The sequence below is a fragment of the Crocuta crocuta genome, unplaced genomic scaffold (assembly GCF_008692635.1).
Source record: "Crocuta crocuta isolate KB4526 unplaced genomic scaffold, BGI_CrCroc_1.0 scaffold334, whole genome shotgun sequence".
Taxonomy (NCBI): domain Eukaryota; kingdom Metazoa; phylum Chordata; class Mammalia; order Carnivora; family Hyaenidae; genus Crocuta; species Crocuta crocuta.
This window is the reverse complement of record NW_027533260.1, coordinates 3,082,927-3,104,522: the sequence shown is the minus strand read 5'-3', so window position 1 is coordinate 3,104,522 and position 21,596 is coordinate 3,082,927. Positions and strand designations below refer to the sequence as shown.

Here is a 21,596-nt window from a genome sequence, read left to right as displayed (position 1 = left end):
CCCCCGCCCCTGCTCAACCATCTCTTCTCCTGTCCACGGCAGCCGAGACTCTATCCAACCTGACAACGATAGTGATGGAGGACTGTGCACATTTATACAGCGCTTACTGTGTGTCCGGCGCGGTTTGAAGCAGGTTGTATACATGCTCTCACAATATGATGATGGTCCTGTTGTTACTCTCATTCACAGATGTGGGAAATGAGGCACAGAGNCCTCGCTCCCCCCGCCCCTGCTCAACCATCTCTTCTCCTGTCCACGGCAGCCGAGACTCTATCCAACCTGACAACGATAGTGATGGAGGACTGTGCACATTTATACAGCGCTTACTGTGTGTCCGGCGCGGTTTGAAGCAGGTTGTATACATGCTCTCACAATATGATGATGGTCCTGTTGTTACTCTCAGTCACAGATGTGGGAAATGAGGCACAGAGAGGTTAAGGAACTGCCTGAGGTCACACAGCCAGGAAGGGGTACATCAGGAAGTACACATCTAACCATGTCAGTCTCCTGCTAAAATCATTCCAAGGCTCTCACTGCCCTCAGGGAGTAGGACCATGCTCTGGACTGTGTCCTGCAAGGCCTCCCGGGACTAGCACCATAATCCCCCTGGGTGGCTCACAATGGTTTTAGCTCCTCCACACCCGGGGATGTTGCACATGCTGCTAAGAGACGCTCCCTGCCCCCCACTCGGTGCCTCCTTCCCTTTCCAATACTCTTCTATCATATTCCAGCTCCCTTATGGCTCTCAAAAAGCCTTCCCCCATTCCTTAGGCTGAGCAGAGCCGCCTTGCAGTTGGGCAGATTGTGCACTGCCCAAATGTGCCAGTCTATATAAGCACCGTTGTTATGTGCTGCAGACCTATAATTTATCATAGCAGTCACCCTTTCAGATGGAAATAAAGGGCCTAGAGCAGCACATTCCAACAGAACTGCCTCCAAGGATAGAAACAGCTAGATCCGCACCATCGGATAGCTCACCGCGGGTCACAGGCGGCTCCTGAGCGCTTGACACACGGTGAACACAACTGAAGAACGGAATTTCTAAATTTTATTTCGTTCCAACGCTCCCAGATTGAAACGGCCGCATGTGGGTAGCAGCTACCCCTATTACGTGCACCCACCGGGCGGAGGAAAAGGGCGCGATTTTCTAATACGCACACAGACGTCGGTACAGAAATCAGGGTCACGCTTTGTTATCCGCTGGGACGAACCGGGCCCTGGGGTTCACTGTCTGCATGTTTCAGTTCCTCGGGGGAGGGCGTCTGCCTCACGACTGGCCCCGCCACCCCAGTTCAGCTGTCTGCGGGGAGGGAACAGGCCCGGATTTGCGGCTCAGGCGGGTCCCAAGCTCCAGACTTACATGCCAAGAGCCTACTCGACGCTTTGCCACTGACGTCCAACGGGCACCCGACGGGCATCATCTCAAATGCACTACGTCCCACACTGGGGTCCTGAGACTCCTCCCCAGACGGGCTCCTCCTGTCATGTGACCCAGTTAAGAAGAGGCCAAGTCCATCTTTCCAGGCGCTCACACTGAACCCATCGGCAAGTCCCTGATGGACCCCACTCAAAACAGATCCGGAATCCGACCACTGCTTCCCCCCCCCACCTCCCACGCCTCCTCCTCCACGCGCCAGGTCTGAGCCCCCATTACCCCTGACCTGCTTCCATCCTCCAGTCCCAACCCAGTCTGTTCCCCGGGCAGCCACCAGAGGGCGCCTGTTGTGATCGAAGTCAGCTCACATCCCACTGCGTAGATCCGTCTGGTGGCTTCCACCTCACTCAGAGTCAAAGCAAAGTCCTCACTGTGTCCCACAAGGCTCTAGGCCCCAGTCCCCTCTCTGTCCCATCTCCAGCCCTCTCCCCGGTGCTCACTCTCGGCTCTAGCCCCACCAGCCTCCTTGCTGTTCCTCCTATACACCACACACACCCCTGCCACAGGGCCTTTGCACTTACTGTTCCCATAGATCTCCTCATGGCTCTCACTCTTGCCTCCTCTGGGCCCTGTTCAAATGTCACTGCCTCAGTGAGGCCTCCCCTGACTACTCTACCTAAAATGGCAAAATATTCCTTCTTATTAGGGTTACCAGATTTAGCAAAAAAAAAAAAAAAAAAAAATTTCAATACAGTATACCAGGTGAGATTTGATTTCCAGATCAACAACTAATCATTTTTCAGCCTCAGTATGTCCTGTGCAATATTTGAGGGCTGTATTACATAGGACGAAATTGTATTTTAAAAAAATTATTCATGGCTTATCTGAAATTCAAATTTAATGAGGTGGAGAGGGTTGAACGGTGTCCTCTAAAAATTCATGACACCCCCCACCCCCAGAACCTCACACTGATCTCATTTGGAAATAGGCTCCTTGCAGGTCTAAGGAGGTGAGAATCCCAGGTGAGATCACCCTGCTCCACCCTCAGAGCCTCTGGAAGAAAGCCACCCGCCCGCACTTTGACTTTGGACTTCTTCATGGAAAGTCGTGATGCCAGCGGTCAGAAATGAATAAACTGGGCGTCCCTGACTTGATCTAGCAATCTTCTCCTTAGTACTTAGCGCCTCTTTACCCATTTTACTTCCTTACCTTTTTTCTTTTTTTTTAATTCTTTTAAGTGAACTCTACCCCGACATGGGGCTCAAATTCATGCCCCCAGGATCAAGAGTCACATATGGTCTCAACTGCATACGCGCCGGGCCAACCAGGCGCCCCTACTCCTTTGCCTTCTCGAGGATCTGGCTCCTTCCCTGGAATGTGATCCCGTGAGGCAGAGATGCACATCGGTTGCACATTGGTCAGGCTCACCACCACACCCTGGGGCCTGGAAGGATCGGGAGCACACAGTAGGCGCTCAAGAAACATCTACTGTAGGGACACCTGGGTGGCTCAGCAGGTTAAGCATCCGACTTTAGGTCATGATCTCACGGTTCGTGCCCCACGTCGGGCTCTGTGCTGACAGCTAGTTCAGAGCCTGGAGCCTGTTTTGGATTCTGTGTCTCCCTCTCTCTCTGACCCTCCCCTGCTCACGCTGTCTCTCTCTCTCTTTCTCCGAAAAAAAAAAAGAAAAAAAAAAAGAAACATCTGTGCGTTCGCGGATTAACAAAGGGGCGCTGGCAGAGGTCACCCATGCAGCTAGTGAACAATGAAGCTAGCTGTTCTCTTCTTGGCCCAGGCCGCTCCCTCAAGGGACTTGGGTCGTTAAGTCCCACCAGGCTCTGCCCCTCGTCTCTTCTCCTCTTAGCATCTCAGCTTAGAATCTCTGTCTCGGGGGGATATGCATCTTTGCTGTATATGTTTTCTATGTTCCTTTATGTTTTTCAATTTTTTTAATCTTTAAGTTTATTTATTTTTGAAAGAGAGCGCCCGCGCGCACACAAGCATGAGTGGGGGGTAGAGGGAGAGAGAGAGAGAGAGAATCCCAAGCAGGCTTTGCACTGTCAGCATAGAGCCCAGTAAGGGGCTCAAACCTACGAACTGTGAGATCATGACCTGAGCCGAAATCAAAAGTCAGATGCCTAACCAACTGAGTCGCCCAGGCACCCCTATTTATTTATTTTTTAAAGTTTATTTATTTATGTCGAGAGAGAGGGAGAGAGAGAGAGAAAGAGAGAGAAAGCAGGAGAGGGGCAGAGAGAATCCCGAGCAGGCTCCATGCTGTCAGTGCCGAGCCCAACACGGGGCTCGAACCCATGAACCATGAGATCGTGACCTGAGCAGAGATCAAGAGCCGGGCACTTAACAGACTGACCCACCCAGGCGCCCCACATGTTCCTATATATTTAAATGTTCATATAATAAAACGATTTTGGGGGCACCAGGGGGGCTCAGTCGGTGAGCGTCCAACTTGGGCTCAGGTCATGATCTCACGGTTCATAAGTTCGAGCCCCGCGTCAGGCTGTCTGCTGTCAGCACAGAGCCCACCTCGGATCCTCTGTCCCCCTCTGTCTGCCCCTCCCCCATTTGTGCTCTCTCAAAAAGAAATAAAGCACATTTTTACAAAAGTATTAAATAAATAAATAAAATGATTTTTTAAGACAGTGTTTTTGAAAAGCCCTGCCTCCCAGGGCCCCAGGCCAGAGCTCAGAGGCAGTCGGACACTGGAGCAAATCCTAGCTCTGCCAGCCCCGCTCAGAGCCTCAGATTCTGCATCTGCAAATGGGGCTAAGGCGGCTCCCCCTCGACACCACAGGAAGGAGTCGGTGGGCCCGACACAGCGTGAGCGCTCAGCAATACGGGGCTGTTGTCATTACTGTCAGAGCAAAGAGAGGCCGTGAGCGAGGGCAGCGGCTGTGTGGCCGGAAGGGCCCACCAAGCAGGGCTCTTGGTTTCGGCTCATGACCTCACGGTTCGTGAGATCGAGCCCCACGTCGGGCTCTGCGCTGACAGCACAGACCCTGCTTGGGATTTTTTCTCTTCCTCTCTCTGCCCCTCCCTGATCATGCTTGCTCGCTCTCTCTCACTCTCTCTCAAAATAACAAATAAATATAAATAAATAAACTTAAAAAAAAATAGAGCAGGGGCGCCTGGGTGGCTTAGTCGGTTAAGCATCCAACTTTCGCTTAGGTCATGATCTCGCGGTTCGTGGGTTCGAGCCCCGCGTCGGGCTCTGTGCTGACTGACAGCTCAGAGCCTGGAGCCTGTTTCAGTCTGTGACTCCCTCTCTCTCTGACCCTCCCCTGCTCACGCTGTCTCTCTCTCTCTCTCTCTCTCCTAGAAATAAATAAAAAAACATTAAAAAAAAAATAGAGCATCTTGGTTTCCCTGGGGACTGGGGGCACAGCAGCCAGTCTATGCTAACAATGTGGTTTCTGGCGGGGCCTTGGGCCATGAAGTAGCGGTTTGACCCCCGAGGGGCTGGTGACTGAGTAGATAAGGTCAACTACGCAGGTGCACACACACACACACACACACACACACACACACACACCAGTTAAAATCCTGGACACAAGTTGGGGCACCTGGCTGGCTCTATGGGCGGGGTACACGAGTCTTGATCTTGTGAGTTCAAGCCTCATGTTAGCTGTAGAGATTATTTAAAAATAACATCTTTAGAAGGGTGCCCCGGTGGCTCAGTCAGTTGAGCGTCCGACTTCGGCTCAGGTCATGATCTCACGGTGCGTGGGTTCAAGCCCCACGTCGGGCTCTGTGCTGACAGCTCAAAGCCTGGAGCCTGCTTCGGCTTCTGTGTCTCCCTCTCCCTCTGCCCCTCCCCTGTTCACACTGTCTCTCCCTCAAAGATAAATAAACATTAAGAGAATAATCTTTAGGGCCGCCTGGGTGGCTCAGTCAGTTAAATATCCGACTCTTGGTTTTGCCTCAGGTCATGATATCACAGTTGTGAGATTGAGCCCAGAATGAGCCTCTGCGCTGACAGCACAGTGCCTGCTTGGGATTCTCTCTCTCGCTCTCAAAATAAATAAATGAACTTAAAAATTACTGAATCAATTAATTAAATCTTAAAAAAAAAAAACAAAAAACCTTGGACACCAGGGCTCCGGTGGACCTCCCTGATGGGCAATACTCCAGACTTGCTGTCGCACGTCGCTGGCGGGAAACCCAAGTGTCGGCCGCCAAGACCCCTCGGAGGGACACCAGGAAGCGCGCCTGGCCTCTCCTGGCCCCCCCAACCACCCCCAGTCCCATTGCCTTTTTCTTTTCACTGATTTTGTTCGCCCTCCTTCCATTGTAATAAGCCATTACTGAGAGCAGAACGGCTTTTCTGAGCTCTGTGAGTCCCGCACAGGAGAGCCCCGACCTGGTCACGGTCTCGGGGACCCCGACGCAGCCAGGATCCCGGGAGGGGGAAGGAGGGGGACACGGAGACCGTGGCTTCCTGACGTCCCTCTCTCCCAGGGCTCTGCTTCTCTCTCTGGCTGTCTCNCTGAGGGCTCCCAGGGATGCTTCTCAGCCCAGCCCCCTCCCCAGACCCCCAGAGCCCACATGCAGGTCCATCGCTCTACAGGGCTGGCTAATAAGCATCTAAGATTCCTAAGTGCGAGACTGAGCTCTCGTCTGGGCCACAGATCTGCCTCCCGCCCCCGCCCTGTCTTCCGCCGGCTCCGTAAAGGGCAGCTCCATTCTTCTAGAGGAGCTGGAGGCCCCCCCCCAACTTCTTCCTTCCCCCTCGTCGCCCGCCCGCACAGCCCAATGCCAATGCCTTCCAGCCATTACCAGCGTCGAGCCCACTTTGCCCCGCGTCCACCGCTATTACTCTTGCTGGGGTGGCCATTACCCCTCAGCTGGACAAACATAATAGGCTCTGAATAGATCTCCCTGCTTCTGACAGTCTGTTCCAGAAGCAGCCTGTTAATGCCTAAATCAGCGCACGTCCCTCCTCTGCTCGGCAGCCCCCCTGCGGTTCCCAGCTACCTTAAAAGTCAAGACAGAGTCCTCCCCACTGGCCACAAGGCCAGGCACATTTTGCACCCCCCCACCCCCCCATGCCTCTGTGCCTTCCTCTCCCGCCCTCTCTCCCTTGCTCACTCCCCTCCAGACACAGCAGTCCCCCAGGGTTCTTCCAACAGCCATACCCCAGGGCCTTTGCATTTGCTTTTTCCCCTCGGCTTGGAATGTGCCCACCTCACCCCCACCCCCGCCACTAGACACCCATCAGGCTCTCTCCCGGTCTTCACTGAGGTCTTCACTCACCTGTCACCTCTTCAGAGAAGCCTTCCCTGACCACCCTGTTGAAAACAGGCCTTCGCACCACCCTTCCCCCTCCCCTCCCGCTCCTCTGCTGCGTTGTCCTTCACTGTAATTGCCACTCTGGGCATCACATTCTATATTAATTTCCTTAACATCTCCCCCAAGCGGACTGTAGGCCCCAGGAGGGTCCCGCTGCATCCCCCCACCCCCCACCCCCCGCCTCAGAGCCGTGCCAAGGGCTCTCGGAGGATCAGTCCTGAATGAATGGGTGATGGGTAAGGGCTCAAGCACGCCGAGGGGCCAGGAGCCGCGGAGCCGCGTCCTCACCTGCAGCCGCGCCAGGATGTGGTGATAATGGAACAAGGTGCAGAAGTCCACGTGCGCCACGAACTCCTCCAAAGCCGCCTTGTCCGCGGGGCCGGCGTGGAATTCCTGTAACCTCAGGAAGCAAAACTCCCCTGTAGGCCTCTTTCCCCTGACTGGCGGGGAGGCCTTCTTTCTCTGGCAGCTCTGGGGTTTCTAAAAGTTTGTTGTGGGGGCGCCTGGGTGCCTCAGTCGGTTAAGGGTAGGACTTCGGCTCAGGTCATGGTCTCATGGTTCATGAGTTCGAGCCCCGCAGTCGGGCTCTGTGCTGACAGCTCAGAGCCTGGAGCCTGGCTTCGGATTCTGTATCTCCTCTCTCTCTCTCCCCGTCCCCTGCTCATACTGTGTCTTTCTCAAAAATAAATAAACATTAATTTTTTTTTTTTAATTTTAAATTTAGCTTTGTTTGGGGATGGGGGAGGCCAGTTGTGCTGACCAAGAAACTGTGACAGCCCTGTAGAGTGGAAACCAGACAGCTGATGGGGCGCCTGGGTGGCTCAGTTGGTTGAGCAACCCCGACTCTCGATCTTGGCTCAGGTCCTGATCTCAAGCTTTTGTGAGATCGATCCTCATGTCGGACTTTTGTGTTGACAGCAGGGAGCCTGCTTGGGATTCTCTCTCCCTCTCTCTCTGCCCTTCTCCCACCCCGTCTCTCTCTATAAACATTTTTTTGGGGAAAAAGCAACAGCTGAAAAAGCCAGAGGGGCAAGTTCGGGCTTTGACACTTACTTGCCAACATTCACACAATGCTTATTGTGTACCAGCCACTGTTCACTGGCATATCATCCCCCACAGAGATGGATGGAATTCTAACCCATTTTTCAGAAGTGGAAACTGAGGCTCAGGGGCAAGTCACTTGAGTCTCAAAACGAGAAGCTGAGACTCCGAGCCAGGCCTGTGTGACTCCTGAACACACATATTTAACTCCTTCTTCCTACCTCGGAGCCGTAGGAGAATGTCTTTACCTCTCTGAGCCTGTTCCCTTAATCACCGGCAGAGGATCACACCCTCTTGGGCAGAGAGCAATGGTGAGAATCTGACGCCCTTGTGTGTCCATACACCGACATGTGTGTCTATGTATGTCTGTATTTATGTGTGTGCTTGTGGGTCGAGTCTAGCACATGTCTTAGTATTCACAGAGGTGTTCAAGCAATAATTTTTAAGTGAATGAATGATAATCCTCACTAATGACACGTAGGATGCTGATAGTGGGGCACGAGCTTAGCTCTGGAGCCGGACCAGGACTCCCAGTGGAGCAAGTGCCTAACGCCTCACCACAGACCATGCTCTGGAGTCATGACCATGTCGGTGCAAACCTGGGCCACAATGACATAGCCTTGAGTAAGGCACTTTCCTTCCCCTGCTTTATTTACCTCATCTGTAAAATGGGGATGGTGGAAGTATCTCTCTTACTGGGTTGTTGTGATGATCCAACAATGTATGGGAAAAGCTTAGCACAGGAAGAGCTCTTCTACAGGAAGAGCTCAAGCAGTGTGATAACTATGATTAAAGCTTTGTAAGTATGGTTAATTATTATTAGGTAGCAGTATTTTGCAGAGGGAAAAACCCATGCCCCAGAGAAGGCTTGTTCAANCTGGGCGTATAAAAGGAACGGGAACTACAACTCCCAGGAGGCACCAGGACAGCCCTCTGTGGCCTGTAGGGCTGTGCCCCCGCGATGCCTGCCGGGAGTCGTAGTCCCCAGGCCCTTGGACCCGGGACAGGCGGTACCTGTATCAGGAGGCGGAGCAGCTGCTCCTTGGAGAACGGGATGAACCGCTCGCGGTACTGCTGGGCCCAGTCGCGGGGCTCCGTGGGGTTCCACATCTTGCGGTACTCCCCCATCTTGGCCGCCAGAGACGACAAGGCCCGGGGGGGCCCGAGAAGCGTGGGCAACAGGGACCATACTCGGACCCTGGATCCCCAGACCCCCCGGATCATGAACAGCATAGCCAGACCCTTTCCCTGGAGCCTAAACGAGGGAAATGAGCAGGGGTCAAAGGTCATCTAGAGGAAAAGCACCGTCTCCACCTCCAGGGGCCGTCCCAACTCCAGGCAGGGCGCAGAGCCCATCTGCCCGTCTTGTAGCCCATATTGCCTGTGCCCTCCCACACTGCTCATTTGGCCTGCGCCCCAGACAGGGGTCAGAGATTTTTGAGTCCTGGGGCGTTTTTCGGGCCCAGAGGCCCTTTAGCTGAATAACGGGTTTCTGCTGGGTCTAAGCAACGGGTGGATCTTAGGAGCATAGGAGAGGCTCGGAAAGGCTACATAGGGGATGCAGGGCGGCCCTCCCCCGGCCATGCAATCCGCCCTCTCCCTCACCTTAGCCAACGCTCGACTGTCATTGAGCCTCCTGCGCATGTGTAGGAAGGTGTCCTGTGTCCCCAAGGTTCGGCTTCAGCCTGCAGTAGGACGCATGCGCAAAGCCTGGGTCATGGAACGCTGTCCATCTTTCCTCCGGCGCCTAGTCTCAAGTGCGCGTGCGCAATCTCCCATCCTTTCTTTTCACGCTTTATTTGAGCGCGGCGCATGCGCTGCGGAAGTGTCTCCTTGTCCGCGTGTTTCAAAGAGAAGGGGGCGGAGCGGGCGCGAGACTCCCGGGAGGACCGGGGCAGGGCAGAGCTCCCGCGCGCAGCCAGCCAACGGNNNGGAAGGGGCGGGGACGGGGCTTGGCCGCAGCCAATCAGCTCTGGAGGAGCGAAAAGGCGGGAAAAGGCGGAACCAAAAGAAGGCGGAGGTGGCGCCAGAGACCAGGAGGGTAGGGTGGGCGGAAGGAAGAGCCGGCCTCCAGGTGACGCAGACCGGACCTCCAGAGTAGGGGTGGCCCTTTGTCAGGCAGGATCACCCCCCAGCCCCACCACCCCCGTTCCAGGTCCTTAAAGGGAAGACTCCAATTCTAAAAAGGTAGCCTGGTGCCTAATTTTGACAGGACAGCTCAGTTCTGAGCCCGTGTCCCCCACACCTGTGAGGTCCGGCCCCCAGGCTTGCACTTCCGTGAAGATGGAGTTGAATTCGAAGGGGAGACCCTTATCCTAAGAAAATAAACCCAAGTCGTGAGGACAGCCTCAAATCCACCCTGACATGCTTGGGCTCTCCATTATGGGTGCTGTCCCCCCAAAACATGGAAGGGATTCCTGTGGTTCGGACCTCACAGGGGACCTGATCTACAGTCTGGCACCCCCCTGGTCCCTGGAAAATCCTTCTCGGGTCTTCTTAGAGAACACAGTCCTCAGAATGAGCCCTCTGGCTTCTGTGTCAGGGACGTGACCCCAGTATCCCAGCCCTCTCCCCATGCCTCCTCCCTGCCCTGGGATCCCCTCACCCTGCACCTGCGCCTCTGGGGCCCCAGGCAGCCCCCCTCACCCTACACTAGGGTTGCATTCCCGACCCCTCCAACCCCCATTCCTGGGACAACCCCCCAGCAACCCCTTCACACTGTAACCCCATCTCTGGAATTCTCAGAAGCTCCCTTACCCTGCCCCCCATTCACGGGGCCCTCGGCCACCCTCTCACCCTACACCCCCAACTTCTGGGTCCCTTACCAGCCCCTTCACCCCGTGCCCCAAATCCTCAGAACCCTGATAGACCCCAGCCTTGAGACACCCCCACCCCAGCACCATCTACCCTATGCCCCTATTCCTGGGATGCCGGGCAGCTCCTTCCCCCCACGCCCGCAACTCTAACCTCCCACTGTCTATCTTATCTTGCAGCAATCCAGCCCAGGGTGGTCCTGGACCCTCTGGAGGGCGGCGGCGCCCAGCAAGCAGCACCCAGCACCCCTGCCCCCGCCTCCCGGGGCCCCAGGAGCAGGGCGGCCGCCATGCACATCCCCGAAAGCCTCCAGGATCTGGCGAACAGTGAAGCCGTGCAGTTTCTCAAGAGGCCGAAGACAATCACCCGGATCTTTGCAGGGGTGAGGCCCTCCCGTGGGGACCCGACTGCCCCTCGGGTGACAGGACACAGTGTGGTAGAGGCAGAGGTGGGGGGGAAGGAAGCAGCCAGATGGGGACAGCAGAGCAAAAGGCAGCTAGTAACTAGTCACCCAGCCACAGGCCCTGTGCTGCCCTGACTACTTAGTAACTCTCACGGGGACGAACCACTCGCCCCGGGTCCGAGCGACGAGCCCCATTTGTGAGATGAGGAAACAGCATCAGGGAAAGCGAAGTCGCGGGTCACAGGCTGCACTGTCCAATGCGGCGGCCACAAGCCACATACGGCTTTTGCAGTGTAAGCTCAATAAACGACAAGATTCCAGTCCTCAGTCACGTCGGCCACTTTTCAGATGCCCACCAGCCACGCGCGGCTCTTATAGTGGGTGGTGCAGATCTAGAGCATTTCGGCCATGGTGGAAGGTTCCATTGGACAGCGTTGGCCGAGGACATGAGGGAAGAGGCAGGGCTGGGATTCAAACTGGGGGTCTGTGACAGGCCAGGGCCCGTTCATTTCGCAGCTTGAGGACAAGGGGCCAGGAGAGGCGCAGGGCTGGGAAGAAAGAGGGGTGCGGTGGGGGGGAGGAAAGTTGGTCACATGCACCTAAGATACCAGGCATTGGGGGAGGGGGTCACTGTGTGCCAGGCTTTCTGCCAAGCAAGGGCTTTACAGGCGTGTGTTTGCTCATTACCACGTTCCCAGAGTCGAAGCAACTGGACTCACATCCTCATTCAACCCAGACTTGGCTGTGTGACCTTGAGCCAAGCACCCAGCCTCTCTGGGCCTTCTCTGCTCCCCTTCGACAGCGATGGAAACGGAGGCGCAGGGAGGGAATGAGACTTGACTGGGGTGGTGGGAGTAGGTGGGGTGCCCTGGATTGAATCCAGAGCGTCTCCTCCCTACCCTTTCTGGAACCTGTGGACAGAGAGAGGATCAGAAAGGGCCTGGCTCAGAATCCGCGCTGTCCGCGTGGGGCCGCACACTCCCCACTCTGCCTGGGCCGGTCCTGCTTCAGTTAGCAGGAGCTCCAGCTTTCATTTCAAAAGCGCCCCCGTTTTGTCGGGGACCTGACCCGGTCACCCTAGGTCTGTGTGACCTTGAGAAGGTGGCTTGACCTCCCTGAACCTCTATACCCTCGTGTGTAAGAAAAAAACCCTCATACCCTGCTCGTGGGAAGGATCGTGTGGAAATGAAACCAATTTATGCCCCTAAACTGATAAGCAATAATCACTCCTTTTTTTTTAAGTGTATTTATTTATTTTCAGAGAGAGAGAGCAAGCAGGGGAGGAGCAGAGAGAGAGGGAAAAAGAGAATCCCAGCGGGGTGTGGGGATCAAACTCAGGGACCAGAGATCATGCCCTGGGCCAAAAACCGAGCCCCCAGGCGCCCCAATAATCACCCCTCAAATAGTTATTCTTTTTATGACAGGCCTTTGCTGTGAGCCAGGAGATGGCTTTGGGGGACCCAGGGTGACAGGGACGTGTGGGCCTTGGCATTCTCATCCAGGGGAATTACGAATCCCGCATTCTGAGTCCCTCCCTGGTGCTAGCTCTTGTCACCGTGAGGAGGTACAGCTAGGACGAGGGGCATCACTACCCCTGTTTGACCCAGGGGGAAACTGAGGCTCACGGGTGTTGAGTGACTTGCCCAAGGACGTCACCAGCTGGCGAGCGAGTCAAAAGGATCCTCGCGCCTCCCCAGCTCCGGAAGGAAAAGTGGGTGGCGAGGTAGAAGGAGGCCCAGCTGGCGTGGTCTGGGGTGGGGGAGGGGGAGGGAAGGGCCGCCAACTGCACCAGACGTTTTGGTCACGGACTTTGCCCGCCGCCTCCCTCCTCCTTCCCCCCTGGCCTGGCTCCCCAGTAGGGAGTCTCTGGGCAGCTGGTGCCCTTGACCTCACCGCCGCCTGCCAGCTGGTGCCTTAACTGATGAATCTTTGCTCCTTCCCTGGGGACGGGCCAAGGAGGGTGTGGAAGGAGGTCGGACTCTGGCTTCAGGGGGCTGGGGTCCCTTCTGCCCAGCTGGGCGCCCCCCTTCCCTGAGTCTCCAGTGCCCGGGGCGTGCGCCACAGCCCAAGGTTTCCGGGGTCACTGGGCAAAGAGCCCACAGGCCCAGAAGTCAGGATTCCAGTCCCCAGTCCTTCACTGACTGACCTTGAGAGGACGGTTCGCCTCTCCGGTCATGAGGACTGCCATCAGGCCTCGGCCCCCACCCCCTCTTCACAGCACAGGGACAGACTGGGAAACTGAGGCTCCAAGGGGTGCGTGACTTGCCCAAGGCCGCACGGCTGGTGAAGTCAGAGGCACCTGGCTCTCTCCACTCCGCCGTAACGGCTTCCATTAATCACCTGTGAAGCAGCAGCGACTTGGTAACATCTACCGTGTGGGGCTGGTGCGAGGGAGGCAGCGCCGGTAACGTGGACACAAGCTCGTGATCGATGGTCCGTCCGGCCCTGGACCTGGCTGTCTCCCCGAGCAGCAGGGCGAGAGGCTCCCCCTCCGTGGACTCCTGGCCCCGAAACAGGGAACAGATGTGGACAGCCTTGGGTAGCGCTCTAGTGCCGACCAGAAGCAGCACTGGCTGTTATTGTGATCATGACTTTTTTTAATGCTTATTTATTTTTGAGAGAGAAGAGAGAGAGCATGAGCAGGGAGGGGGACAGAGGATCCGGAGCGAGGTTCCACGCCGACAGCCGAGAGCCCGACGCGGGGCTCGAACTCATGAACCGTGAGATCAAACCTGAGCCAAAGTTGGACGCTGAGCCAACCGAGCTCCCCGGGGGGGGCCCTGTTGTCAAGATTTTCTTCAGAGAAGGCAATTAAGGGAAAGGATAAAGGAGGAGGAACAGAAGCTGAGGAGTTTTGGGCCACCCCCCATCGTTTGCCTCCTCCATTCCCGCCTGAAGGGCAGTGCAGGAGCGAAGAAGGGTCCAGAGTGACTTTCAGCATGCGTTGGCTGAAGTCCAGACTGGCGCTGGGGATAGAGAGGAGGGTCTCACAGCAAGCCTGTCCGGGAGGAATTCAAATTCTAGTGAATTCCTTCCCCATGCCTGCTCCCTCCCCCGGCTCCGGTCCCCAACACTACTGAGTCCAATCAATCACCACGTCCAGATTTCCGTCCTAAATATCTCTGGATTCCCCAGAGCTCTGACCTCAGCTCAGGCCCCAGCATTTCTGCCTGGGCCTCCCCACCAATCTCCTCTCTGGTCTCTCAGCCGCTCCTCTCGCCCCCTCCAATCCATTGCGACCCTGGAGATTTTCTCTGACCCCCAGGGCCAAGTCTAACCCTGGCCACCCTCTGCTCAGAACACTTCCGTGCATGAAGCTAAATCCGAGTAAGATGTACATTTCACTCCCCCCGGGCTCCCAACTCCAGGCCCCTCTGTCTGGTGTTCAAGGCGCCTCGGGGTCGGGCCCCTGCCCACTTTGCCAGGCTCCTCTCCTGCTAGATCCCTGCAGTGAGACTTCTCTCCAGCCCTGGAAGAGCCTATTCTGCACCATCTGGCCTCTGCACACAGTCTCACCCCTGGCACGCCCCTCCCGCCCGGTCTGCCTGAAAAACTTCTCAGTCTTTACCGTGCAGTTCACACCTCTCCTTATTTCTTCCTAAATCCAACCCCACAACCTTGACTCTCTCCCAGACCCCAGCCTCCTCCCTAGCCTCCCGACCTCCAGTCTCACCCCCACCCCCAGCCTGTCTCTACATAGGCCCCAGATCTGCCCCACCCTCCCCTGCTCGCAGCTCTGCTGTGGCTCCCTATTGCCCCCCAGACAACGTCCTCATTTGTCAGCCTTCCTCACCCAGCGACACTCTGCAGAGCCATCACCTCATCCGCAAAGCCTCCCCGGAACAACTCCCCACCGCCCACTCCATACACACACCCATTCCTTCTATGTGCGTCTGGGGCAAATCAATGTCCAGATGGACTGATCCGGGAACCTCGCCCTCAAGGCGTCCGGGTCAGCGTGAGGTGGTACAGCAGGGCCTTAAAGCAGGTTCGCGAACGAGGCGACCTTGGTTCAAATCCAGGCACCGCCACTTCCCAGCTGGTTGGCTCTGGGCAACTCCCCAGCCTCTCTGGGCCTTGGTTCCATTGTGGAAAGAAATGGGGGTATTAGTAGTACCCACATCCTAGCTCGGCTGTGCGGCCGACTCTGGCTCGCTCACTCTCGCTCTCCCTCGCTCACTCCCTGGCTCGCTGGTGGAGTACTTGAGCGGCATTTAATAAATAAACACTGTAGTACTCCCGTGTGCTGTCTGCAGCTTGCACAGAGAGGAAGCTACTGTGTCGTGAGGTTCTGTCTGCTTTTTCAAAAAGTCCTGGAGCAAAAAACGAAGGGGTGGGGGGAGAAGAGAAAACTGGTAACGTTTGTTAGGGACTGAATGTTTGTCACGTTTCCCTCTGTACCTTTTTGTGTTTTTGGAATATTTCACAAATTTATTTATTTTTAAAATCTTTTTTAATGTTTTTTATTTATTTCTGAGAGAGAGACAGCGTGAGCAGGGGAGGGTCAGAGAGAGAGGGAGACACAGAATCTGAAACAGGCTCCAGGCTCTGAGCACAGGGCCCGACGTGGGGCTCGAACCCACGAACCGTGAGATCATGACCTGAGCCGAAGTCGGACGCTTAACCGACTGAGTCACCCAGGCGCCCCACAAATTTATTTTTAAAAAATTAGTAGGAACTAGGCAAGCAGGGAGGGAAGAGGAAGAACGGGCAGAGGGGTGGAGGCAGACAGAATGATGTGACAGCAAATGCCAAAGATCGGCACGTGTCCCTAGCACCACACCAGGCATTTTGTACGGGCCCCTGGGTTTGGTAACAGGTACCCGTTGGTGGGGAGCAGAGGAGAGCGTGTGCGAGGCAGGGGCGAGTGGGGAGAGGTGAACTTGGAAGAGCGAGAGAGCAATTACAGACTNGGAGGGACAGGCCCAGTGCAGGGACAGGGAGAGAAGGGGTGGGGACCCGGGAGGGCTCCGCTCAGTGCCTGGAAACCCCTCCCCGCAGGTCTTCTCCCTCATCGTCTTCTCCTCCCTGCTGACCGACGGCTACCAGAACAAGACAGAGTCTTCGAGGCTGCACTGCGTGTTCAACAGCAACAGGGTGGCCTGCAGCTTCGCCGTGGGGGCCGGCCTGCTGGCCTTCGTCACCTGCCTGGCCTTCCTGGCCCTCGACACCCACGAAAGCCGCCTGGGCAGCCCCCGCTTCAAGACGGCCTTCCAGCTCCTGGACTGCATTGTGGCTGGTGAGCACCCCCCCCATCCCTNNCCCGCAGTCTCTCCCCTCCCTTCTAGAAGCTCTTCTGCACCTGCAGTGTCCCCCCCTCCAGGGAATTATTACTCATCCTTTAGACTCAGCGTGAGGGTCACCTCTTCCGACCCCCAGGCTAATTCTAGAAGCCTCCCTTCTGCCCTGCTTTTTCCTGGCATTCACCTCCCTTCTTCACAGAACGTTTCTTGAAAAGCCACCCGGTGGCGGGAGGTGGGGTTCCGGGCCGAGCCGGGCAAACTGGAGTTTGAAATCTCCACTTGGGCACCTCGTCGCCCCGGGGACTCAGCGGCTCTCTTCCTCTCTCTGGGCTTCAGTAAAACTGGGATGAAAACCCCCACAAGGCAGCGCTTTCCTGGGGACGCGGGAGAGGAAGGAGGCCGGTAGCAGTGGGGACCTTTTCTGGACACTTCCCATGTGTCGGGCACAGAGCCAAGGGCTCACGTGCCTTGTCTCATCTGTCCCTCAGGACCACCTGAGGTGGGAAGTCGTGTTTTGTTTTGTTTTTTTTTTGCAGAGGAGGAAACTGAGGCACGGGGAGATTACATAATTGGGCACACAGCTGCTAAGTGGCAGTTCCAGGCTTCAGAGTGAAGTCTCGCGGGGCCCCTGGGTGGCTTAGTCAGTTAAGCGTCCGACTTTCGCTTAGGTCATGATCTCGCGGTTCGTGGGTTCGAGCCCCGCGTCGGGCTCTGTGCTGACTGCCAGCTCAGAGCCTGGAGCCTGTTTCAGTCTGTGACTCCCTCTCTCTCTGACCCTCCTCTGCTCACGCTGTCTCTCTCTCTCTCTCCTAGAAATAAAAAAATAAAATTTAAAAATAAAAAGTGAAGTCTCGCATCCCAACCACTGCTAGGTACCCTAGATGGGGGCTGGCATACAGTAAGCGCTAAATAAATGAGCTCCTTTACCTCAGGCCCGGGGGTTTCATCCCCTCAGTCTGATCTCAACTGTCGTCTTCTCCTTCTCCTCCTCCNTCCTCCCCCTCCTCCTCCTCCTCCCCCTCCTCCTCCTCCTCTCCTTCCTCCTGCTACTCCTCTCCTTCCTCCTGCTACTCCTCCTCCTCCTCTGCACCAGGATGGGCTCCAGCGTTTCAGGGCTGGGAGGCCCCTCAAAAGTCAGAGTCCAGGGCCCTCCCAGAGGACTCTGTGCGAGGACGGGAAGGTTCCCCACCTGCGCCCCCCACTACGGAGCCCCGGCCCCACGTGGCCCCTGAGCACCTGAAGTGGGGCCAGGGCTACAGAGGGGGCATTGCTACCCCCGCTTCACCTGACNGAGGCCCCGCCCGGCCCCGCCCCCCGCTGCCCTGCCTAGCCCGCGCCAGCCTCCCGCGTGCCCCTCTCTGCCCGCAGATGCTCCAGGCCTACCTGGCGCTCCAGGACCTCCGGAATGACTCCCCGGTCCCTTACAAGCGCTCCCTGGATGAGGGTGGGGTGGTGCTGGCCGCCCTGCCCCCGCCCTCTGCCGTCGGCCCCGTCCACACGCCCGCCGCAGACCCCAATAGCCTGAGCTGCGCCACCTCCGCCCTCTCCCCCTACCTGAGCACGCCCAAGGCCCCCCGCCTCGCCATGATGCCGGACAACTGAACACCCTCACCCACGTCAGTAAAGAGACGGGCCTCCCTCCAGGCCTTCTGAAAACAGCCCTGTCCCTCTCGTGTCTGTTCCTCTCTGGTCTTTGGCGTGGCCAGTGGGGTGGGGGGAGTCCTACAGGGTCGCCTCGGGAGCCTCTGCGGCGGCCACCTTCCCACACTACCTCCCCGACTCTCCCTCTGGGCACCGCCATGGCGGCAGCAGATTATAGACCTGGGGACAAGAAGGGGACATTCCTTTCGGGCCCTTCGGCCCTTGCACTGGCCATAGGAAGGAGGCACCAGGCGCCCCGACGCAGGGTCAAGCAAGCTCCTGTTTGGAGACAGAAAGCCCTTCTGCCCATGGAGGGACCACCGAGAAGCACCAGGGCCGGCACTGGGATCCACCCCTCCACTCACCCCAGGGACAAGGGCCCCAACTCCAAGCCAAGGAACTGGGGACGGTGAGTCCGTGAGTGAGAGCAAGGGCGATCCTTGTCTGCAAACATTTGCGGGACCGCCTCGGGGAAGAGGAAGAGATTTTATTCTAGAACCCAGAAGGCAGCCAGGGATTCGTGCACGGGCCGGGCAGGTGGCCCCTGTGGGCGAAGAGCCCAGTAAGAGACTGCTGGGGACAGGGGCCGGGGGCCAGGGGCCGCGTCTTAGAGCGGCCACCTCCACTCAGCGCCCGCCATTCAGCGCCGCGGGCCTGGGGTGTCCAGTTAAAATGTGATGCTAGCCACCAGGGCTAGAATTTTATTTCATTTATTTTTATACTTATTTATTTTTGAGAGAGACAGAGTATGAGCTGGGGGAGGGGCAGAGAGAGAGAGGGAGACACAGAATCCTAAGCAGGCTCCAGGCTCAGCTGTCAGCACAGAGCCTGACACGGGGCTCGAACTCACAAACCATGAGCCGAAGTCCGGCGCTCAACCCACTAAGCCACCCAGGCGCCCCCTGGGGGCTATAATTTTAGACTGTTTTAATGGCCACATTAAGAAAAGTCGGCTGAAAGCAGTGAACTTAATTTTCATGTGTCTTGTTTAACCCAATATACACAAAAGACTGTCACTGATTTCAACACGTCACCAGTACAAACACGAGGCCGCTTACATCCTTCCCCGTGAAACTGCCGCTGTCGGCAGACGGCTCGTCTTCATCTGGACCCACCGCATCTCAACGGCTGATGGCTGCATGGACCGAATGGCTACCGTATTGGACAGCGAAGCTCCAGAACCTTCTGGCGTTTCTAGAACCATCAGAAATCCGTTTCTTTTTGTGTGGAGGGAGTTCACAGTGAATAGCAAACAAACAAAAAAAGTTAATGTTCTGCAGGCCAAACAAACACACCCACACAAGCGCCACCCTGACCTGCAGAACATTCATTTACAAACCGGAAAAAGGGATGCTGGTCATNGACCCCATGCTCGGTCCTGTGAAGCCACAGAGCTAAGCCGGACGTGGTCCCTGTGGGGATTCGGGGAGAAGGCCGCCGGGCGCCGGGGCCACTGCTGTTCTGATGTTGGAAACAGGGATCCCGCACGCCGGTCCCCACTCTGTCGCTCGCTGGACAAGCTGGGATGTGGCGCTTGATGGCTCCTGGCCGAGCTGTCTTGGCTGGTGCACCAGAGACTGGGACCAGACTTACATCAATGGCGCTCAGACCACATACGGACCAGCCCAAGCAGCCCTGTTCCCGCATTTTCCAGATCAGGCCTCTGGGCAAAATTCCTCTCCACAGAGGGTCCCCCTTGGCCGATGAATAACAAGAGCAGTTGGAGAACCGCACAGCAGTGACTAAGCACGCAGGCTCAGTTGTCGGGGAGCCCAGCTACAGACCCCCTTTGCCACCTGCCCCATAAGCCTTGGGCTCCTCCCCCACGAGGTACCCCACCCCTGCAGGGCTGCCATGAGGGTCCAACGAACCTCTGCCTGGCGCTTTCACTTGGGACATGCCACCTCCCCACCTCCTGAAGCTTCCAGAACCAGCCCACAGAGCCAAACTCGCCTCAGGAAGGGCTCAGCGGACATCTAGGAGAGTCTCACTGAATCAGGGGACAAAACTCCAAGAGCTCATGAGGTCCAGCAGGTGACGCAGGCGAAGGACACGGGCCAGGGGTGAAGCCAGTCTGGAGGGAGACGTGGAGAATATTTTGCTTTTCTTTTAACTCCACGCAACCAAACCAAACCGACAGACAAAAGAACCCAGACAGCGTCGGGCTGGATAATAAATGGTGGTGACCCCTCAGCCAAGTCCCGGGGACGGCGGTGGAAGGCTCACAGCCCGTCCATTCAGCTCCTGTCTTCTGTGACCGCCCGGAAGCGAGGACCCAGCATTGTCGGACTGAGATTTGTTTTCGAGAGGAGCCAGCAATCCAGATTTCAGTGTGAAAATCTGATTTTGAAAAGCTGGCAACAGACTCTCTGCTTTCTTTCTTTCCTTCTTCCTTCCTTCCTTTCTTTCTTTCTCTTTCCTTCTTTCTCTTTCTTTCCTTCTTTCTTTTCTTTCTTCCCTCCCTTCCTTTCTTTAAAAACAAATAGAGCGGCTCAACAAAATGCCAAACAGCGGTAAGACAGGGCCCACCAATCAGTGACCTCTAAAACACACGCTCTCGAAGGTCTTCTACGACCCTGGGATTCGGGAAAGGCGCCAGCTAAGTTCTGTGCCAAGATAAAGAGAATCTTCAAGACTTTTTTTTTTTTTCTTTTTCCGAAACCTCTTCCCCAGCACAGCCGTGAGGCCTGAGGACACAGCTCAGCGTCCCGGGGAACCCAGTGTCTCGCCTTCCTGCCCCTCCTGGGCCTCGGTCACCTCCAGGCTGTCGATGGGATAAGGCGGAAGCGGAGACGGGGGCCGGGAGGGGCGCCCACAAACACCAGAGAGATGGCAAGCAGTAGCGAAAGAGGCATCATTTTCCTCGGTTTATTTCAAGAGAACAAAGAATCAACCATCACTTCTGTACAAAAACACGGGCGGCCGAGCCACAGGGACCCTCGGGCCAGCCCCCTTGCCACGCCCAGCCCCTCGCCCCCTACGTTGTCAAAAAAATGAGGACAACACCAAAAACCCCAAACTCTGGAAAAACAAAACTGTATTGAAAAATCAGGGAGTCCGTCCCTCCCCTCCTCCCTCTCCCCGTTCCAGAACTTTGGGGGGCGCTGCGTTCGTGGCCGCGGGGGGAGGTCAGGAGGGTGGGTGCCTGCAGTTTNGCAGCAGACGGGGCTGGCGGGGCAGGATCTGGAAGCTGGCCGAGGGGCTTGCGGGAGGGAAGAGATCTCGGACCCCACCCCGCCCCATGGGACACTCGAAAACAGTTTATAAAAATCGGGTGGGCCAGAGAGTAGAAGAGAAAAGGAGTCTTCGGAATCAAAAACTAAATAGTGGAAAGATTTTTTTTTTCTTCTCTAAAAGGCAAAAAACTACAAACAGCCCAGGTCCTGAGTTCCCCAAGACTTGGGTTCTCCGCTGTCCCCCCTGAAACCCGGCAGGAGGGGGGCTGGGGAGCGCGGCGAGATTGGTTCTTTTAAAAAGTCACCCCTGGACGGGCCGGGAAGGCTCGTGTCTTCTCGCTGCCTTCCTCTGCCTCTCGCGGGCTGCCGAGGAGAGGGACGGCCGGGCCCAGGGCTACGCCGGCAAACTCAGCTTCTTCCCCTTCAGGACTGCGAGGAGACAGAGCGGAGGGCGCATTACCCAGGGGCCCTGCGGAGGGGACGGTCCCCCTACCCACTGGGACCCTGGGCTGGCGGGACTTCCTTCCTCGAAGGACTCTCGGGTGGCGGATGGCGGATCTCGGAAGGATGGGGTCCAATTGTCTGGCGGGCCGGCC

At 56.5% G+C, this 21,596-nt stretch overlaps 3 protein-coding genes across 4 annotated transcripts in view; 1 reads left to right on the top strand and 2 right to left on the bottom strand.

Annotated features, from left to right (window-relative positions):
• Positions 1 to 9,481, bottom strand: part of TMEM143 (transmembrane protein 143) — a 25,242-nt gene extending 15,761 nt beyond the window's left edge. The window contains exons 1-3 of one of the 2 annotated variants that reach the window (XM_077747225.1): positions 9,329 to 9,481; positions 8,738 to 8,978; positions 6,971 to 7,075 (exon numbers count right to left, since the gene is read on the bottom strand). In XM_077747225.1, coding sequence (XP_077603351.1) covers positions 6,971 to 7,075; positions 8,738 to 8,978; positions 9,329 to 9,351 — 369 coding nt within the window. In that variant the 5' untranslated portion in view covers positions 9,352 to 9,481. The remainder of the gene's footprint in view (positions 1 to 6,970; positions 7,076 to 8,737; positions 8,979 to 9,328) is intronic. The other variant, XM_077747224.1, reaches the window with a different exon arrangement.
• Positions 9,482 to 9,734: 253 nt separating this feature from the next.
• On the top strand, positions 9,735 to 17,841 carry SYNGR4 (synaptogyrin 4). Its single transcript, XM_077747174.1, has 5 exons — positions 9,735 to 9,910; positions 10,717 to 10,919; positions 15,942 to 16,179; positions 16,672 to 16,682; positions 17,552 to 17,841. Exons 2-5 carry the CDS (start codon positions 10,827 to 10,829, stop codon positions 17,783 to 17,785), a joined length of 576 nt encoding a protein of 191 aa, XP_077603300.1. The 5' UTR covers positions 9,735 to 9,910; positions 10,717 to 10,826; the 3' UTR covers positions 17,786 to 17,841.
• A 3,553-nt stretch (positions 17,842 to 21,394) lies between these two features.
• Positions 21,395 to 21,596, bottom strand: part of KDELR1 (KDEL endoplasmic reticulum protein retention receptor 1) — a 6,391-nt gene continuing 6,189 nt past the window's right edge. The window contains exon 6 of the mRNA XM_077747173.1: positions 21,395 to 21,429. Coding sequence (XP_077603299.1) covers positions 21,395 to 21,429 — 35 coding nt within the window. The remainder of the gene's footprint in view (positions 21,430 to 21,596) is intronic.

What these genes read in the sequence shown, in the direction of transcription:
- SYNGR4 (XM_077747174.1), top strand. Translation starts at nt 10,827, where the DNA reads ATGCACATCCCCGAAAGCCTCCAGGATCTGGCGAACAGTGAAGCCGTG. An exon ending in TCACCCGGATCTTTGCAGGG is followed by an intron (nt 10,920 to 15,941) that starts GTGAGGCCCTCC and finishes CCCTCCCCGCAG; the next exon opens with GTCTTCTCCCTCATCGTCTT.